Raw genomic sequence first — 21,401 nt, 5'->3', positions numbered from 1 at the left:
GGGAATGCCCATGTAGGCAATCCTGAACCAAGCGGTCCAGCTGGCACAACGTCCATCTAAGCCTTTGAGAGTCCGACCCCCTATGACCTCACTGGTTACATTCCAAGTTCCAATTTGGTTTTTCCTCAGAAATGTAATCATCTTAAGGTACCACAACTGAAACAATCATCCCTAGTGTTTATGAATCTACTTTCCTATACAGTTTAATTCGAATCTAATGTAAAATTCATTACATCGAAAAGCTATAGCATCGTGAAGGCAGAAGGGTGACAAAGCTGGCACCCTGAACTGATGGTATTTTAGGCTACCAAGTGCACCACAGTAAAACTCCTGACCCAATTTCCACACAATGGATTCGTCCAGCCCACAACGACTTAACCTCCAAGTTGCTAATTACTTCACTGTGCTGTGTGGTCATTACATCACCAGCTGGGAGCAGTCAGGTCTACCAGGTACTGTTCAATTTTCCAGCTTTCTTTTCCCAAGAAACTAGAGACTGCAGGCCATCTATACTGACAAGAGTCTCTCTCCTCCCCAAGTCTCGGGACTATTGTCTCATAGATCTTGGTGTCACATCCTAATGGACATGGCTCTGGAGTATTTGATGTCAGGTAAGAGAGTAAAGGCATGTTATGGATTGAATTATGTCCCCCCAGAATATGTGTGGTAAATCCTAACCTCTATGCCTGTGGTTATAATCCCATTTGTGAATGGGTTGTCTTTGTTATGTAAATGAGGCAGAATTAGTATAGGGTGTGTCTTGAATCAATCTCTTTTGAGATATAAAAGAGATTAAACAAGCGATCAGAGGAGAGATGAGGTAAGATAGATACCAAGACACTGGAGACCTCAGGGAACCAGAGCAGAAGCTGAAAAGACAAAGACCCTCCTCCAGAGCCGAGAGAGAGAAAGCCTTCCCCTAGAGCCAGCACTCTGAATTCGGACTTCTAGACTCCTTAACTGTGAGAAAATAAATTTCCATTTGTGGTATTCTGCTATGGCAGCACTAAATAACTAAGACAGAGTTTGGTACCAGAAGAGTGGGGTGGTGCTCTAACAGATGCCTAAAATGTGGAAGCAGTTTTGGAATTGGATAATGGGTAGAGGCAGGAAGAGTTTTAAGGTGCCTAATAGTAAAAGCCTAGATGGCCTTGAAGAGACTGTTGGTAGAATTATGGACGTCAAAGGCAATTCTGGTGGGGGCTCAGAAGGAAGGGAGGAGAGCTATAGAGAGTTTCCACCGTCTTAGAGGATACATGTGGACGTAAATGTGCTTCTGGTGAGGCTTTAAAAGCAAATGATGAACATGTGATTAGACAATGGAGAAAGGGCAATGCTTTTTATGCAGTGGCAAAAAACATGTCTGAATTATGTTTAAATGTTTGGTGGAAGGTAGAACTTGTAAGTGATGAACTTGAATATCTGGCTGAGGAGATTTCTAAGTAAGACCTTAAAGAGCCCGTGTGGTTTCTCCTTGCCGCTTATAGTAAAATGCAAGAGGAAAGAGATTGACTTAAAAATAAACTGTGCAAAATGAAAACAGAAGTTTTGGACAGTTCTGTTGTACAAACTAAGGACACATGGCCTAGAATGTTCACCAAGGACGCGGCTACACAGTCTTTTGTTAATGAGATTAAGCCTGTGACTGATGTACCTAACCAACTAGCACAGTAGAAAACCCATCAGCTCAGACTGAAGGGACAGAAAAAGAACTAAAAGGAAAGAACGTTGTCTGCCTCTTGGAATTCTACAAGCAGGAAACAGGCCAAAGGAGCCACATCTGTTGTCTTCCAAGAAAAGAAAAGGACCATCCTTGGAGCAGCTCAGAGATCAGCAGAACTGTTGGAAGGAGCACGGGAAGCAGGGCCTTCTCGGTTTCAAAGGGTGGAGCCATGGCCTCCTAGGTTTCAAAGAGTCAGTCGGATCTTCACCAACTCACTTTGGGTGTGGGGCTGCCGTTAAGGTGTGCCAGGGGATAGGACCACCCCCAAAGCTAGGAGGCCGGGCTGCCATGCCCAAGGGGCAGAAGAATGGGGCCTGCCGGGGCCAAGGGGTTTGGGTCACCACTTATATAGACTAGGAGAATAGGACTGCCTAAAGCCAAGGAAGCAGAGTTGCCATCTCAGAGGGAGTGGAAGGTGGAGCTGAAGCCCAGGGCTGAGGTGCCTTCACCTAGAATCCAGAAGGCATGGCCAGCACCCAGAGCCTGGAGGGCGGAGCCATTGCCCAGATGGTCTCAGAGAACAGAGGATTATTTTCAAGCCTTGAGAGCTAATGTAAATTGTTCTGCTGGGTTTTGGACTTGTTGGTGCCTGTTATCCTTTCTTTCCCTCCAATTTTTGCCATTTGTAATGGAAACGTCTACCTTTTACCTGTTCCACCATCGTACTTTGAAAACAGATAATTTGTAGTCTAGATTTCACAGGTTCCTTGTTGAAAAGAAATTTTGCCCCAGGATGAAATACCCCTAAAGTCGCACCCATATTTGATTGAGATGGTTCAGAAGATGAGATTCCGGGCTTGGAGCTGATTAAGACTGTTGGGATGATGCGATGGGGTGAATGTGCTTTGCATGTGGCGAGGACATGAAATTTAGGGGGCCAGTGGGTGGAATGTTAGGGGTTGAATTATGTTCCCTCCAAAATATGTGTAGTAAATCCTAACCTCTGTGCCTGTGGTTATCATCCCATTTGGGAATCGGGTGTCTTTGTTACATTAATGAGGCAGGATTAGTGTAGGGTGTATCTTGAGGTCAATCTCTTTTGAGATATAAAAGGAGATTAAACAAGTGAGCAGAGGGGAGATGGGGTAAGAGAGATGCCAAGACACATAGAGCTCCAAGGAACCAGGAAGCAGAAGCTGAAGAGACAAGGACCTTCCTCCAGAGCCGACAGAGAGAAAGCCTTCCCCTAGAGCCAGTTCTCTGGAATTCGGACTTCCAGCCTCCTATACTGTAAGAAAATCAATTTCTGTTTGGGAAAGCCATGAGCTTGTAGTATTTCTGTTACAGCAGCACTAGGTAACCAAGACAGGGCCTCAGCCAAGGAGTCTGTTTCAATCCTCCAAATTCAGGAACAAAGTCACCTGTGAGTATCATGAGAATCCCCCAAAACTTTTTTTTTTTTTTCCCATCTCTAGGAGTTTCCAAGTCCTGACTCTCTTGAGACTTCCAGGACTCTGGATGAACCTCTGCAGAGCCTCCCGTGCTTCTGATCCCTTACCATTCCAACACCCAGCGACTCACCCCCTACTTCTAACTTTCCAGATATTTGCGAAAGAACCCAGGAAGACATGCACCTTCACACAGACACACACACACACACACACACACACACACACTCGCACACGCGCGCACACACACACGCGCATGCACACGCATACTAGCGCGGGCCGTAGGCCATCGTGACTCTGCTCCCCCTCGCCAGGCTGACTTACTTGAGGAAGTACCTCTGGCCAGTGGCCGTGAAGGTCATCTCCCAGCCCGGGGGCAGCGGCAGCTCATCTGTCACATCGTAGGACTGCTGGCGGAGGTGCGCGTGCTGCTGCGCAGGGCTGCCAGCGGCGCCCGCACCCGTGCCCAGCTGCAGGGAGGCCGGCGACGAGTGTGAACGGACGTGCTGGGCACCGCTGGCCAGTCGGGGTCCCGGGTGGCTGCCCGACGAGTCGGTGCTCGACTGGCGCGAGTGCGAGCCCGAGTCAGGCTCCTTGAAGAACGACTCGGGCAGGATCTTCTTCCGCCAGGAGCTGGGCTTGGGGTTCCTGACCGAGTTGAAGAGGGCTTCGAGGTCCGTGTCGAGGTCCTGCGTGACATGGATGACTTGCTGCCCGGGCGGCGGGAGCGGAGGGGGCCCCGAGACAGGATTCATCTTCTGCAAGCAAGAAGGAAGGTCAGACGAGCCTTTTATTGAAAGTCGGGGAGTGGGAGAATAGAAAAGAAATAGAGGAGATAGATAGGTGTCCGCCGCGGGATCCCAGGCACTCTGCAGTAAGACCAGGCGGATGGGGGAGGGGTCCCTCCTTGCCTGGAGACTTATGCAACTTTCTTGAAGCAAAGTTCTCGGGAGGAGGAGAAGGAAGGTGGGGGAGGGGAGTGGTGCCTCCACGCAGGATGTTGCTGAACTGCTGGTGGCAAAGGAAAGGTCGCAGCTTTCTAGGACAGACAGACCCCCAGAGAAGTCTCAACCCAAGCCAACTCCACGACGTCTCGACTCCGGAAGCCCGAGGAGCCAGGCGCCCTGGAGTAGGGCCGGGCGAGCGGCGCGCTCCAGCAGGCACTACCTGGGCGCGCAGCGAAGCCGAGCCTGGGCGCGCGGCGGCCGCCGTCCAGCCTGAACTCGCCGTCGGGCCTGGGTCCCTCGGGTGGGAACCGAGCTCGCGAAGCTGGAGCCGGGGCCCTGCTTGCAAATCCCGACCCACTCGGTGCCTGGCAGCCGAGGGGCTTGGGCTCTCACATCCCCCGAGCCGGCCTCAGGCGCTTGCGCTCGGCGAGATGGACGCAGAGGAGAAGCAGACTGCGCGGCCGCCGCGGCTCCCGGAGTGTCCCATAAACAAAGTTTGGAGCAAATTCCCACCCCCAGGAAAGAGGCGGGCCCGAAAGTTGAGCTGTTGAATTATGCATGACTCCGAGTCCAGAGCCGGCCTGCCACCGCTCGCCCCTCCTCTTCCTCCTCCTCCTCCTCCTCCCCAGCTCCAGAAACCGTGGGCGTGATGGGTACTTTGCACGGAAAGAGACGGGTGCCCTCCACCCACTCCTCCCGGCCGCGCGGACCTTTCCCGCGGAGCCCTGGATCTGCATTCCTTTGAGTTTACCGAAGACTTGGGGCGGGATCAAAGGGAAAGTGGCCTGAGCCTGTTTAATCAAGGGCTTGTGGACCGAAACCAAGGCTGGGGGCGGCGGAGGGCACGCGGGTGAGGGGCCCAGACCCGGGAAGAGCCAGTCCTCGGAGCCGCACCCTCACTGCCACCCGGGTGCCGAGGCCCCGGCACCCCGAGCGCCGCACGGACTCGCGGTTCTGCCCGGGGGGCGGGCTTGGGTGCGCCCCTCTGCGGGGAGCCACCAAGGCCGGCCTTTCCACGGGAGGCTGCTTAGCACTTGTGACCATATTTGGTGTGGCGAGGAGGCATCTCGGCTGCTTGGCTTTCAATTGTCTGCTCGAGCGCAGACGGTGCCCAGAAAGCGCCTCTGTCGCTGGAAATGCAGCTACTTTAGCTGGTGGGCTGTAAACAAACAACCTTCAAACCGTTCATCAATCCTTAGTTTCCTCTCCGGGGTGTCTCAGGCCACTAGGGATTGAAAAGAAACAAAGTTGGGTGCGGGAGGGGGAAAGAGATCGCGCCCCCCTCCCCCGCGCACCCCGCGCGGGTGGTGGGAGGATTGGAATGTCCCTGACGCCCTCCGGAAAGCCTGGTGCCGGGATGGAACCAGAGCAGGTGGCTGGGAGTGAGAGGGTGCGCCAGTGACCCGGAAAAAGCCACCCACCACCCACCGACTGGGTCTGGGCGAGGGGTGGAGACCCTAAACTAGGGGGAGGAAATTAAGCCTGGCGAGACAGCTGCGGGAAGAAGGAGGTGACCTTGTCCTCCAGCTCACTTCTCTCCCTTGTCCCCTCTCCACTGGGGAGAATGGGAGAGTGTCTTCAAAGTCAGGTGCGCTCCAGAATCCCTGAACCCCACTCCATTTCATTCAGATAGAACTTTTATTAAAAATAAATAAGGAAATATACGTAAAGCACTAGGAACAACACTCCACAAGTGTTTGTTAAATACAATAGAATTGTGCAGGTATTGTACTCACACTGTATTATAAGGGTGAAATGAAGTCAGAATCTGGAGTTGCCTTGAAAAAGTTTTAAGGGAAAGAGGAGTCCTCTCCATTGTTTTACTTTGGGGTGGTGAGGCCCATTCCAACTCATAGCTATCCTATAAGACAGAGTAGAACTGCCCCACAGGGTTTCCAAGGAGATGCTGGTGGATTCCAACTGCTGACCTTTTGGTTAGCAGCCGAGCTCTTAACCACTGCGTGAATTTGGGAGCCACTTGCTAAATGGTTGCATCCCTATCACTGCCCAAAGTAGAGCAGAGCCCACCAAAGGGAGCCCCTTCTCCCATTATCTGTACTTAGGAGTGTTGATCTAATTGCAGATTCCACATAGACAGTCTTTCTTAGAGAAAGACAGCCACATGGATCACTTTGAAAGTAAGCAGTCCATGGCTTCTTTCAGGAACCTCCAAAACCCCATGTTTTCCATACAGCAAATCCTCTGCCCACGGTCGGCAGAGGGAAGTGGGAAGCTACCAGAGGTTACTCCGTGGGAAGTAGCATCTTTGCAAACTAAGGTCAGAATCCACCACAGCTGCAACATTGGGGCAATAGAGAAAGTGCTGGGATCAAATGGCTACTAATTCAGAAGCAGCAAGGCTGACTTGATTAAAGGATGGAAACTGAGTCAAGCCTCTCACAGAAAGGTCCTCACCCTGAAGGAAGCGCCTGCTTTGTGAAGAAGCCTGGCTGCCACAGAGAAGAAGCATGTGCTAAGGGAGCCATGAGCCTAATCAGCGGGTGAGAATTAGGGTTGGGATTGGATGGGCAAGGCTGAAGTCTTCACTTCTTGCCAAGCTTCAAGACTTAGATGATGGGGGGCAGAGGAGTAGACAGAAGAAATTAAAATTGTCCTGATTACAGGATAACCCAAACGGGAAACTCTGGGTTCCCAAACAGCCTAGGATGTGATGGTGGATGATTCAAAAGACCTGTTGTCATCCCTGCCTTCCAACAACAGCTTCGGATTAACCTTTACAGTGCCTTGTATGTATCAGGTACTGCGCATTAGAGGGACCACGGTGTGGTGGGTAAGTGTATACCTTCTGCTGCAAAATACCTGGGCCACCTCAGGCAACCTGCTCAAGCTTTATTTCTGGGTGTCTTCTTCTTCCTCCTCCCCTCCTCCTCCTCCTCCTCCTCCTCCCCTCCTCCTCCTTTTCCTCATCCTCCCTCTCTTCCTTCTCCTCTCCTCCTCCTCTTCCTCTTCCTCCTCCTCCTCTTCTTTTTTGTAAATTAGAGGCAATAGCAATACTCACCTCACAGGATTCTAGGTTAAGACACAGTTGACCCATGATTTAGAGCACAAGCTCCAAAATATCTAGTTCTACCCCCTACCTTGGGCAAGGAACTTAGCCTCCCAAAGTCACAGTTTCCTCCCTGGTGGTGCAGTGGTTGAGTTATGGCTGCTAACCAGAAGGTCAGCAGTTCGAATCCATCAGCTGCTCCTTGGAAACCCTATAGGGCAGTTCTACTCTGTCCTATAAAAGGTTGCTATGAGTCGGGATAGACTTGACAGCAACGGGTTTGGTTCAGTTTTGGGTTTAACTCATTACATTTCTGGCCTTCAATGAACCACCCTCCTGGTATCCACACCCTTATATAATCCCTTCCATTATATCTGGACTGGGCCTGTGACTTGCTTTAACCAAGAAAATGTGGCAGTGAAGCTGTACTAGTTCCCCCCATAAACTCTGAGAAGGTATGGAAGCTTCCTTTTTTGCACTTTTGGGAGAGCTGAGCCGCCTGGTAAGAAATCCAGCTACTCTGCCGGAGAGACCACATGGAGAGGGAAAAGCCCTGAGATACAAAGAAAGGGAGAAGCCCAGCCATTGTAGCATCTGAGCTGAACCCAGCCCCCAGCCAGCCCACTAGCTGATGGCAAACACATCAATGACCACCAGCAAGACCAGCAGAAGAATCACAGAGCTGAGCCTAGTCCAGATTGCAGAATCATCAGCATATAAAATGGGTATTGTTTTAAGCCTCTAAGTTTTTGAATAGTTTGTTATGCAAATGTGCATCCTAAAGATTAAATAAGAAAATGCAAATAAAGTTCTTAGAAAAAAGCCTATTATATACTAAAAACAAGCCAAAAAAAAACCCAAACCCATTGCTGTCAAGTCGATTCCGACTCATAGCGACCCTGTAGGACAGAGTAGAACTGCCTCACAGGGTTTCCAAGGATCGGCTGGTGGATTCAAACTGCCCACTTTTTGTTAACAGCTGAGCTCTCAACCACTGCGCCACCAGGGCTCCACTATGTACTAAAGCACTCAACAAATAATGGCTGCTACTTACGTCTCAAGAAGACTAGAACAATAGATGATATATATCCTCATTTTACAGATAAGAAAACTGACCCAATGAAATTAAAAGTATCTCGTCCAAATACACAATTAATTTGCAGAAACAACATAAAAAAAAAAATCTGAGATTCATCCCAGGGTTTGTAACCCTAGAGCAGAGCGCTTTTTTCACTCTCCCATCCTGGGTGTTGACCTGTGTTTTATTGATTATGCAAAGGCATTCAACTGTGTGGATCCTAGCAAATTATGGATAACATTGTGAAGAACAGGGATTCCAGAGCACTTAATTGTGCTCATGAGGAACCTGTACTTAGACAAAGAGGCAGTCGTTTGAACAGAACAAGGGGATACTGCGTGGTTTAAAGTCAAGAAAGACGTGTGTCAGGGTTGTATCCTTTTACCATACTTATTCAGTCTGTAGGCTGAGAAGCTGGGCTGTATGAAGAAGAATGTGGCGTCAGGCTTGGAGGAAGACTTATGAACAAGCTGTGTTATGCAGCTGACACAACCTTGCTCGCTGAAAGTGAAAAGCACTTGAAGCACTTACTGATGAAGATCAAAGACTATAGCCTTTAGTATGGATTACACCTTTAACATAAACAAAACAAAAATTCTCACAACTGAACCAATAAGCAACATCATGATAAACGGAGACAAGATTGAAGTGGTCAAGGATTTTATTTTGCTTGGATCCACAATCAACACCCATGGAAGCAGCAGTCAATAAATCAAACGACAAACTGCATTGGGCAAATCTGCTGCAAAAGACCTCTTTAAAGTGTTGAAAAACAAAGATGTCACTTCAAGGACTAAGGTGCACCTGACCCAAGCCATGGTGTTTTCAATCACCTCATATGCATGTGAAAGCTGGACAATGAATAAGGAAGACCGAACAACTGATGCCTTTGAATCATAGTGTTATCGAAGAATATTGAATATACCGTGGACTGCCAGAAGCGCGAACAAATCTGTCTTGGAAGAAGTATACAGCTAGAATGCTCATTAAAAGCAAGGATGATGAGACTTCGTCTCACATACTTTGGACATGTTATCAGGAGGGACCAGTTCCTAGAGAAGAACATCATACTTGGTAAAGTAGAGGGTTAGCGAAAAAGAGGAAGACCCTCAATGAGGTGGATTGACACAGTGGCTGCAACAATGGGCTCAAGCATAACAACGATTGTGAGGATGGTGCAGGACTGGGCAGTGTTTCGTTCTGTTGTACATAGGGTTGCTATGAGTCGGAACTGACTCGACGGCACCTAACAACAACAACATCCTGGGTGAGCCAGGAGCTGCTCCCTGGTATTGCCATTTTAAACCATTGTGATAACCTACTTCCTATCTCATAGAGAAACTCCACAGTTTTTATAGGATAATCAATTGAGAGTACACTCCTGCTGATACCTCTTTCTCTCCACCTGCAAAGACTTTCCACCAGACCTACTTCCAAAAACTCCGCTGATCACCCTTCCTTACTGACAGCTTAATCCGTCATCCCTCGTTCCTCCCTCTCTCCAAATCAGACCAGTGGCAAGTTTGTTGATTCTTCTGTGTCCCTCAAATCCATTCTTCTTTACCACTCCCCAAACAGGACCTTATCTCAAACCAGAATGCCTGGAATAGCCTCCTAACTGGTTCTTCTGCCTCTAGTTTCTCATCTCTGGTCTTCTGTTGTCATGACGCCATTCCTTGGCTCAGAAGCTTTTAACAACTAACTGCCCACAAGAATAAAGGTCAAAGCTGCCAACCTAACACCCAATGTCTCCCAACAAACTGCCATCTTCATCACTTTCTCACCTTAACTCTTAAACATTGCCCAACAAGAAGTCTTCTTTATCCACTCCAACCAGGCCATATCCCAAGTATATTTGGCCCATTCCTTGGCTGCACCTCTCTCTGTTTGAATCCTGCTCAAAACTACCTTCCAAACTGCATTGTCAAGCCTTCATTAATCTCTTCCTGTTTTCCTCTGAATTTAGGTTGTTCTTACCTTTTTTAACTCCCTTGACATAATCATACAGAACATTGCCTTAAATGTATTTTAACATTTACCTTAGTATCTCCTGCCTCCACAACTAGATAGCAAATAGCTGCAAAGCTAGAAGCATCTTACAGTTCTTTAAGAAATCGCTCCTGTGAAGGTCATCACTTTGTTGAGGGCGTGATGATTCTGCGGTTTTTCCCATTCCTCGTTCAGTATCTGCTGGTGTGCTGCTCTTAACAGTCTGTAAGGTGTTCTGCCACCATTCACTACGATTTCATACATATGGACTCAACTCCTTAACAGGATTACAAGCTCATGGAGAAGAGGCTTGAGACGACTTGGTTTGCTTTTCATTTTTTCCCATGCCTGACAAAGTGTTGTCCACACAGGCGCGTTTAGCACATGTTGTCATCAGCCCAGCAGCAGCTGTCCCTGCCATTTTTGCCTAAGGAAAACCTGAGCTGTTTTTCCCAGTCTTCTCCCGCTGGGCTCCTGACTTGGTCAGAGTGACTGATTCCAGCTCAGGTGAATGGTTAGGAACTTGGTGAGGTGGCTAAGTTGTTAGAGCTATCATGACCAAGAAGCCCTTGGGGCAGAACCTGCCTGGACTTGCTGAACCAGTGTGGAGAAAATTCCCAGGTCACCATTAGCAATTGAAGAGGATCAAAACAGACAAGGACCTTGAATAGATAAGGATTTGAATAATGAAGAGCCCAGAAAACTATTAATAAGATTCATCTTTATTTGTGAGGGTAAGACTTGGCAGTTTCCTTGAGTTCCTTGGCAAATCAAAGATGACATTGCATATTCAGAATTTACCACATCTCAAGGGTCTGGCACAGTGCCTGGCATTTAAATCCAACTGGTGCTGCTGCCCATTTTTGCATTTATTCTCTCCAGGTACAGGGCTCATTTTCATGCTTCACTTTGCTGTTCTTAATAAATGCATCGCTGGCGTGATAATAAGGAGCACTGGTGGCGCAGTGGTCAAGCACTCCGCTGCTAACTGAAAAGTCTGCAGTTCTAACCCACCAGCCTCTCTCTTCGGGAGAAAGATGTGGCAGTCTGCCCCCATGAAGATTTATAGCCTTGGAAACCCTATTGTCAGGGGCTTACCTACAGAAAATCGGCCTATGGCAAGTAGTTTTAAATTGCTGAATGATCTCTCAGAGCTGGCCGTGGAAACTGCTCAGTAGTGCCCTTGCTCAAAAGGTGCCCAGGGAAAGCACCTGCCATACCTGTGCCTGTACGGCAGTTCTGCTCTGTCCTGTAAGGTCACATGAGTTGCAATTGACTGGACAGCAGTAGGTCTGGTTTGTTTTGTTTTGGGCATGCTAATGAGAATAATTTTGATGATGATGATGATGATGAGACTGTCTTCCACCTAATGTTATCTATTGCCTCAGCAATGGACTTCAGCCACAGGAAAAAGGACTTTCTGAGATTTATTCTTCACCTTACTTGGGTACCTTGTGCAAATTGTTTACCCTTCAATATTTTTAATATTCTTTTTGTTTGTTTTGACTGGGGAGAATATTTTTAAATGGAAAAAAATGAATTAATAAATATTTTCTAAAAAGAAAATACACTGTTGAAAATACTTAACCATATAAAGTATGATTTAGAAGTTAGCTATCAAGCTATACCATAAAGTTGCCAACTGAAACATAATCTATATTTGGGGAAAATTAGGAGTTTACCAAACATCTACCAAGAGAACGGTTAAATATACTTAATGACTTCATATAGCCAATTAAGCTTTGGGTAGCTATCTGAAACTGTGTTTGTGAAGACAACGTTTAACAACCTGAAAAATATATATTTTTTAAATATGTTTAAAAATATATTTTGATAAAAAATCCAGAAATAAACATGCCTGAGCACTATAATTAAATTACAACTTGTCCAAAAACATGAGGAAATGAATAAAAAGTAGGATGCCAAAATAATAACAAACATAAAATACCTACATAAAAATAGAGAGATAAATCCATGTCCTCAGATCTGCATAAACGTGTAATGGGATAGAAAGCTGAATCATCACTCTTAAAGGCCTCAACTAACCTGGAATCATGTTTTTAATCATTTTGGGTGTGATAAGAGCACAATTAGCAGTGTTTTGGGGGAAATTACAAGGTGCTCAGTATATTATTCATTCATTTATTTATTCAACAAATATGTATTTATTGAGTGCCCACTGTGTGCCAGAAGTGGCCTTTCAAGCTGAGCTTGGAGGAGTTTGCTACCTGATAGGACATTCACTGGTTGTCATTCAGCTCCTCCCTCTGCTTAAATAGGTCCCAGATTTGGTTACACCAGCTGCCCAAGCCACTGCTCTTTCCCTGTCTTATTTGTCATGTTGACAGTTGCCATATACAAGCTCTACTATTATCACTTTGTCTCAGCACTGTCCAGACTCAAGTGGGGCCACTCTCCATGCTGGGTCAAGGTCAACTTGTGGTTTGGAACCATGAAGAAGAGGACCTGCCAACCAGACAGGATGGAGAGAGGGTCTAGAACTCAAATTCCGCTCCATACGAGAGCTGACACCTACGGGCGTGGATTCAAACTCACACGCGCTTAAAATCAACAAAAGTTTCTTTCAAAAATGCATATTTCCTGAAGTCCTGATACATGCTACAATATGGCTGAACCTTGAAAAAACATTATGTTGAGTGAAATTAGTCAGTCACAAAAGGACATACATGGGGTCGCCATGCGTCAGAATCAGCTCAATGACAACTTTCAAAAGAGAGCGGTTATTATGATATTGCATGGAACCCAAGGAAATTCTCTCTCTTCTCTCAATCCCTCTTTTTCTCTGCATACTTCTTCATTCTTTCTGGACAAACCAGCTTTTTCTGTTATTCAGTCCACACAGCATGTGATCATCCACACCTCCCGCCTTCACATATTATATGTTGTTGTTAGTTGCCATTGAGCTGACTCCGACTCATGGTGACCCCATGTGTGTAGAGTAGAACTGTTCCATAGGGTTTTCAAAACAGTGACCTTTCGGAATCAGATGGCCAGGCCTATCTTCCAAGGTGCCTCTGGGTGGGTTCGAACCGCCAACCTTTAGGCTAGTAGTCAAGTGCTTAACTGTTGGCGCTACGCAGGGAGGCCTATATTATACATAGTTACACCTAAAAGAGAAACAGACTCTTGTCTCGGGTCTAAATTCCCAGGGAAAGGTCTCTGCTGATTAGTTTAGCTTGAATCGAGTGCTCATCTCTGAAACAATCACGTTTGATAGTGGGGACAAGAAGAACAAGGTCAAGGATAAGTAGGATGAACTTGACCCCAAAGGGTGGGTAGGAGATTCCTAGAAAAGAAAGCCCAGGTAGAGAACCTCAACAACGGAATAGCTGCCTGTGTTCATATGTTTGATATTTCTTAGCATAAACACAGGTCTTTCACCCATTTGCCTTTTAGAAGTGAATCATCAACAAAAGACCTGGAAGTATCACATGATGTTCTTCACAGGCAAACAATTTCAGGAATACATGGACGCTAACCTAGTGGCCGCTCATTGTAGTTCTACTGAATCATCTCCCCCTCCACCTCCTTTTTTTTTTTTTGAACAAATATTTTAGTCAAGAGATATTTTATAGTTCATTCTGCATATTTCTTCCCACCTGTCATCATTTTCTTTTTCACAGAAAGGAAAAAAAATGTGAAGAGATTTGAAAAGAGAATTAAAACACTATTAACTTCCTAGAGCTGCCATAGCAAAATATTACAAACTGGCTAGCTTTTAAGAAGAGAAATGTATTGTCTCATAGTTTTGGAGGGTAGGAGTCCAAATCAGAGTGTACCCTGGGCCGTACTCCCTCCACGGTCCGTGGGGGGAGATCCTTCTCTCTCCCAGCTTCTGGTAGCTTCAGGCATTCCTTGGCTTGTAGATGCATCCACACATGGCCCTCCTTCCTCTGTCTGTCTCTCTGTATCTGTTGGCCTCCTTTAAGGACACTATTCAGACTGGATTAGGATCCACTCTACTCCAGTATGAGCTCATGTTAACTGATAACATCTGCAAGGACCCTTCTACCAAACAAGGTCACATTCACAGGTACCAGGCGTTAGGACTTCAGTGTATCTTTTAGGGGGACATAACTTAGTCCATAACAAACACATTAATAAAATGCAAAAAAAAAAAAAAACTAAACTAAACAAGAAGAATCTTGAGATTTACTCACCACTTACTGTGAAATTCTATAACTCCTGTCTACGAAAGTGTCAATCAAGGCTCTTCCCTGATGTAGATTATACAACAAGGCACTCAGCTTTGGAGCTGATAATAATTCAGAGTCTGAGTATTTGTCATTGAATCTATAAAAATAAAACAAACTAATAGCTTCTGAGGAAAAAAGTATTAGGTTTTTAGCTGTCCAGTTCCCTTGTAGTTCTAAAAGACTGACTTGTCTAATTAAATACGGCAACTTGTACCTTTCATCTAGAAAGGACAGAGTTCTCTGTCTAATGTTTCAAATACATTCTCCAGCACAAAATTTCTCTCTTCAGTATGCCCTGGGGATAAGTAAAATTAGACCTCCAAGAGCTGAAGGTTCATTCCTTCAAGTCACAAGCCAAGGTCTTAAGTTAGAAGTGGATCCCATTCCTACAATAAAATAGAGAAGGACACTTGGATGAATTTTCTGATAACTCTGGGGCCATAGTTATATTGCTTTCTCCACATAAGCTTCCTTAGACACCGCACTCACCAAAAAACATCATATGTGTTCCAAAACTTCTTGTGTTAGTGTTTGGACGCCCCTCAAGGAGACTGTGAAGCACTCTTATTCTGTTTGGCTGGAAAGACAAGCATAATCTGGTGATAAGTTTCATCCTTGCTAATGAATACTCCCTGTGAGTTTCTGGCCAGCTTGGCTAAATAAGTAACTTTACAGTCTCCAAATCAAGCTGTTGGCATGGGAGAGATGTGGCCCATTTTACCCAAAATCACCAAAGAAGGCCTTTATGAGGTGTCTGAGTTTTTACCGTTAGTCATTCTTTTCTATTTCACTGATACTAGGGGTTTTGTTTTTGTGAAACAGGCAATAAGAACCCCTCATACAGGTGTTTTCCCACCCTAACTTATTTCCTTGCAACAGGGGCCACAAAATCCCACCAAAGAGACTGTAACTGATACATCCAACCAGGAAGTTCATGCCTGTACCAGTCTCACTAATCCACAGCTTGGGGCAGCAGTGCGTAGCTGCCCTGGGAACAAGAGCACCCTTTCTCTCTGCTATCACATACCCATCTGAACTCGAAAGAACCTCACTTAAATCAGGAATTTCCATTCTTCTAGAAATGTCATTTCATTGAACTTGCATTTCTGTGATTGAAAGGAGATAAAGAGGGTCTGCACTACTAGAATCCAATGGGAGGGGAAAAAGAGGGACCAATAAAACAACCCTGGAAAACGTTGAAAGTAAGTTTGCTTTTCTGAAAACAGCCAAAGGTAGAACTTTGCTTCCCTGCTACAAGTTCTAGAAGGAGCTATAACACCCTGTTACCCCTCTAGAGAGTTCACTTACTGTAGGTTTGCCAGTAGAGATATTTTTATTTATAAGGTAGGTTCTGTTTAACCTTCAGTATTCAAACTATCCAAAAAGAAGAAGAAGAAAATCAGATGATCACTTGGAAAAAAACTAGCAAGCATGGTTTGTGTGTCAGTTCAGATCTACCAGGAAATAGACACCAAAGTGGAATTAGACGAGCAAGAAATTTATTGGGAGGATGGCCCATGAAGGATAAAGGGTAGAAGGAAGTGGAGTAGACCAGGAGAGTCTTCAGACTGCAATGCAGGTTTGATACTTGTGTAAAGAGAGAGGGAAGGAAAGAAGATTGGGTAGGAAGAGCCTCAGAGTGCAGTGCAGCTCTAAGGAAATCCCAGCCAGCTTTGGGGATCTTCAAAGCAAGGACTGACCATGAGAGGTGTCCCACAATGGGCAAGAATTGTTTGGCTCTTGCACTCCACTGGGCTTGATCATTGGTAGACTGCAGAGCACATGGCCTTCAGCGAGAAGACCGCAGTAAATTCTACAGGTGCAGCAGCTTGAGCTTTCAGCTCATTGCACTCCTTGCAGCAAAGTCTCTACTGAAGGGAGCCCTAAGCAGTGCACCCACATGGCTACCACCAGAGTACACAGAGACTGCATCACACAGACTAACTTCTCCATCCATTTTCAGGGTACAGTTTTTCCAAGGTTCCTGTGGACCTCTCCTTCTGAGGGAAAACTTATGAGAGAGGCTAATGAGACAAACCACAGCCCCTATTGCTGCAGTTGGACTTGAGGCCACAACTGGTATTTATCTTCTCCCTTGTCCACTATCGAGTCTAAATTCTTCACATCCTATACTATCACCACTGTAGGTCTTAGTGGCTTCTCTGGTGGTGCAACTCAAACCTTCATTCTTAAGGAATCCAAGCCCTTGGAATCCTACCCTTCTGAGGTTGGAGTTGCTGCATATGTCCATTCACAGTTATAACTGGGAACGCGAGTCCCAGAGGTACCAAGTAGATCACCTGGTTCTACACATATTTCTCCCTGCCCCTATTCAAGTAATTGTAGCCTTAGCTCCTCCTCCTGATCAGGTTCATTTATCTTGCCAAAATGATGACTCTTCTTCTCAAATTCTGCTCCCTGGACAAAAGAAGTATAAAGTGTCCCAGTGGCATGTGTAGATTGAAGTTCAATGATATCTTTGCTATATCCCCTAGCAAGAATGCACTCCCTCTGGGGACCTCAACCTTTAACCCCACAGAACCCAGAGTTGCAAAGATGGAAAGCACAAAATCCCCCAATGGATCAATAGGAGTGATGGTAAGTGGGGCCACTCTTGCTTCCACCCTTTTGTTCTTGGATCCATGCATTCTTCCTACTGGTGACACAGCATCATTGATTTAGTGTATGTATTGCACCCTGAAGGACAGTACCTCATCCCTGTAGAATATTCCTTCTAAACTGGCACTTCAGCTGTGTCTTCCATAGGCGATTCCAATGCTCCATTGGTTTAGCTGATTCTCGATAATGCTGTATGTAATATAATCAGTGGATCCCGTAGCCTGGAGATCAGTCCTGCCCCTACTTTGTTACAAAGTTGCATCCCAGGTTGGATGCTATATTATGTGGGTTATCATCTCTGTGGACTGGCATTCTGTAAGCCCCCAGTTAGTGGTACTGACTGAGGCTCTGTGAGCAGAAAAGTTAAACTCATACCTAGAATAGGTATCTATTCCTTTGCAGACAAACTGCTGGCCCTTCCTGGATGGAAGCGGCCCACGGTAGTCAATTTGTCAAGTGGCCAGTTGACCTCTTTGAGGAATAATGTCATATCAGAGACTCAGAATTCCTGTTGTTTGCACATTGGACATTCAGAGGCAGCAAGAACTAGATCTGCTTTGGTAAGTGTGAGTCATGCTGGTGGGCCCATGCATAGCCTCTGTCTCTACCACCTTTCATTTTCCTATCAGGTCAGTTCTGGGGTGGTTGGTGGGAAGGCTGGCTAACATCAACTAGCCAAGTCATTTTATCCACTTAGTTGTTCAGTGCCTCTTCAATGGTGAATACTTTTGGGTGGGCATTAATATGTAGTACAAAAATCTTCATGCTTCATACACATTCCCATATATCCATCCACATTCTTTTGCTCCTGAGCTTTTGTCTCCAACTTCTAGTTCTTTCTCTTCCAGGGCTACTGCACAGGGAAGTGTATATATTCTCATAACAGGTAGTCACCTCTCCTTCCACACAAAGTGCACGACCAGTTGTAAAGCTTGTAGCTCTGCTCCCTGAGAAGTCTCTCAGGCTTTCTGAGCCATGATTCATTTTTAGTTTGCATACACTTGCTGAGCTGCCTGATACATAAACCAAGCTTGGGATTTTTCCTCCTCCTTTAGCTGGTTGGTGGATCCCTGGTGGCACAGTGGTTAATAGCTCAGCTGCTAACCAAAAGGTTGGCAGTTCAAATCCACCAGCTGCTCCTTGGAAACCCTATGGGGCAGTTCTAGTCTGTCCTATAGGGTTGCTATGAGTCAGAATCGACTTGGTGGCAATGAGTTTGTTTTTTTTGTTGTTGTTGTTGTTGGTTTCAGCTAGTTGACACTCCATAGGGAGAGAAGGGAGCAGGGGCAACTGAGGTGGGTGACATGGAGATCTGTCTACCTGCTCATGCACTTTACTCATGCCTTCTGGTCTTGCTCAGACTCAGTCCTGCATATACCACTTCCATCTTATGATGGACTGCTCTTGGGCCTGCCCAGCTTTATGACTTGGTGGGTCCGATAGAACCTAGCTGATAATACCCATTGCTGTGGAGTCGATTCCAACTCATATCGACACTACAGTACAGAATAGAACTGCCCCACAGGGTTTCCAAGGAGCGGCTTGTGGAGTCTACCTGCCAACCTTTTGGTTAACAGCCAAACGCTTAACCACTACACTCTAGAGCTCATAACAGGTGATTCTAAATGCATGTTCACTTGATGTCTCATGGCCAACTACTTCATCTCTACCAGGTCCCAGTAACTTACCAGGAACTGTTTCTCAAAAGGTGTATAACTCTCTGATGCAACAGCATGGCTTTGCTCTAGAAGTCCTAGGGCCTGCATTGTGATTCTCCTATTGGGACTTGCTATAAATTCCACACTACATCTTTTCCCACCTCCAACAGATAATATGACCAGATAGTATGGCCAAATAACAGGCCTGCTTACACCATAACCTGTACTTGCTATAGAGCCCTTTCTTGCTCCAGGCCTCACTCAAAGCTAGCAGCCTTTTATGTCACCGGGTATTTGGGCTACAATAACATTCCTAGATATGGAATGTATTGCCTCTAGAACTCAAAGAGGCCCACTAGGCATTATGCTTCCTTCTTTGTAACAGAGAATACAAGATGCAGGGCTTTATCGTTTGCTATGGAAAGGTTGTCCCAGCATAATCTTGACCACTGAACCCTTAAGAATTTTATCAAATCCCTGGATCTTCCTAGAGTTTATCTCCCACTCTCTGTTGTGTGTATGTCCTGCCGAAGCTTCCAGCATACTAACTATATCCTGTTTATCTTGCCTGATTAGCACAATGTCATTGATTTAGTGAATCAGTGTGATGCTCTTTGGGATATCCAGATGGTCAGAATCTATATTTGAACTATAAATAACAGAGGGTAGGAAAGTTAACGTAGCCCTGGGTCAAAACTATAGATGAATATTGTCCATTTCACATGAATGCAAACTGTTCCTGATCCTCTTTCCTAATTGAAATGGAGAAGAACTCATTTGCCAAATCAGCATCCTCACACCATGTACCTGGGGCCTTATTAATCTACTCTAGCAAAGATAACATAGTTGATGTAGCAGCTGCAATCCTGGCTACTACTTGGTCGAGCTTGCAGTAGTCTACAGTCATTTTCTGGGATCTAAAATGGTGATCACTATGAGTCAGAACTGACTTGACAGCGATAGGTATATATATGGTATAGACTGGTGATTTAAATAGAGATATGATAGGACCACGCATTCCCTGCATCCTTTGGTGACACTAATCTCCACCATCCCTTACCTCCAGGAGGCAATATGGTTTTTGATTTACTATCTTGCCATAGGGCAGGCAGTTTGGTAGGGTGCCATTTCAGAGGCTTTTACTTGGCCTTCCCCACTGTGATAGCTCTTATCCCACAGGTCAAAGGCCAAATTTTGGAGTTACTCCAATTTCTGAATGTGTCAATCTCAATTATATACTCAGTAACTGGAGAAATGACTGCCAGGTTCTAGAGACCCAGAGGCCCCACTCTAAGACAGACTGCAGCCAAGATTCCATTGATTATCTGTCTCCCATATGCTCCCACTCTACCAGGGTGGCCATGATGATGCTTCAGTTCTCTGAATCAAAGTCAACTTAGAACCCGTATCCAATAATCTTTAAAATATCTGAGTATTCTCCCTTCTCCAGTGTACAGTCACCCAAGTAAATAGCCATAGGTTCCTCTGGAAAATCTTTTGGGAATCTTTACAGCATTACTTGCTGTCGTACTGCATGATCCCTCTTCAGTCAGTGGGTTCCTAAATTGATCATTGGCCCAGGCCCAGGTACTGAGCAAGGGATTGTGACTTTTTATTAGGGCAACCAATCAATTCTGATTGTAGATGTTAAGCAGCACCCTTCAGGTTGTGGACAACATCTACAATGAGAAGAAGCCTATGAAATATTTTAAATGTTAACATTAAATGTCAAGGATGGCTAATTTAAAAGATAATCTTACTTTATAGTCCAAAATATTTAGAGCCATGAACTTTCACTCCTAGGTATAAAACCAACAGAAATGTTTAAGTATGTTCACCCAAAGACATGTACTAAAATGTTCATTATTCATAGGGTAAAAGCTCCAAACCGGTCACATCCCAATACTCATCAAGAGTAGACAGAATAAATAAATGATGGAACACTATACAACAATGAGAGTGAACAAACGACAGCTATAAGCAATAATATGGATAAATCTCTCATATATATATTGAGCAAAAGAAGGCAAACATCGAAGAGTATTCATAAATTACAAAAACAGGATAAACGATCTTGCTCTTTGAAGTCACGATAGTGGCTAGCCTTGGAAGGAGAGTAGTGACTACAAGGGGGAGGAGGGTGGGAAGGAGTGCTTCAGGGTGCTGGAGATGTTTTGCTTCTTGATCTGGGTACTGGTTCTATGGGTGTTTATTCAGTCTGTGAAAATTCATTGTGATATATGCACTTTCTGTATGTATGCTATGCTTCAACAAAAAGTTCAAAACATTTATATTTAAAGCCATTAAATACCAATGAGCCCTTCTGAATATAACATTTTGGATTTCTTAATGTAAATCAGTAGTTCCCAAACTTTGAGAAATATCAGAATCACCCTTTCCCAAATCTACAGAATCTCCCGATGCCAAGGAAGGAAAAAATCAACCAGGATGATTGTATATTAGGGGAATTATTTCAAAATTCAAAGAATTAGAAGGGCCTTAGGGAAAACAATTGAAACCCTGAGGTATTTTTTTTTATGCTAAATGAAGGATCGTCTGTGTTGTTGATTTTTTTTTTTGAAAAATTATCTGCCCTTCAAAAAATAAAAGCAAATGATGCACACCCATGTTCATGGCAGCATTGTTCAGAATAGCAAAAAGATGGAAACAACCTAGATGTCCATCAACAGATGAATGGATAAACAAACTATGGTACATACACACAACGGAGTACTACGCAACGATAAAGAACAATGATGAATCTGTGAAGCATCT

The 21,401-nt window shown here is 45.3% G+C and overlaps 1 protein-coding gene across 3 annotated transcripts in view; it reads right to left on the bottom strand.

Moving 5' to 3' along the window:
• WWTR1 (WW domain containing transcription regulator 1) overlaps positions 1–15,850 on the bottom strand; it is a 159,813-nt gene extending 143,963 nt beyond the window's left edge. The window contains exons 1-3 of one of the 3 annotated variants that reach the window (XM_023733838.1): positions 4,452–4,618; position 3,980; positions 3,436–3,869 (exon numbers count right to left, since the gene is read on the bottom strand). In XM_023733838.1, the coding sequence (XP_023589606.1) occupies positions 3,436–3,869; position 3,980; positions 4,452–4,618 (602 nt within the window). Of the gene's footprint in view, positions 1–3,435; positions 3,870–3,979; positions 3,981–4,278; positions 4,619–15,760 lie in introns of those variants that run through there. The other 2 variants (XM_004379197.1, XM_004379196.1) reach the window with 2 other exon arrangements.
• Between the last annotated feature and the right edge of the window lie 5,551 nt (positions 15,851–21,401).

The sequence above is a fragment of the Trichechus manatus genome, unplaced genomic scaffold (assembly GCF_000243295.1).
Source record: "Trichechus manatus latirostris isolate Lorelei unplaced genomic scaffold, TriManLat1.0 scaffold00062, whole genome shotgun sequence".
Classification (NCBI taxonomy): domain Eukaryota; kingdom Metazoa; phylum Chordata; class Mammalia; order Sirenia; family Trichechidae; genus Trichechus; species Trichechus manatus.
The sequence above is the reverse complement of the archived record's forward strand: the minus strand, read 5'-3'. Positions and strand labels throughout refer to the sequence as shown.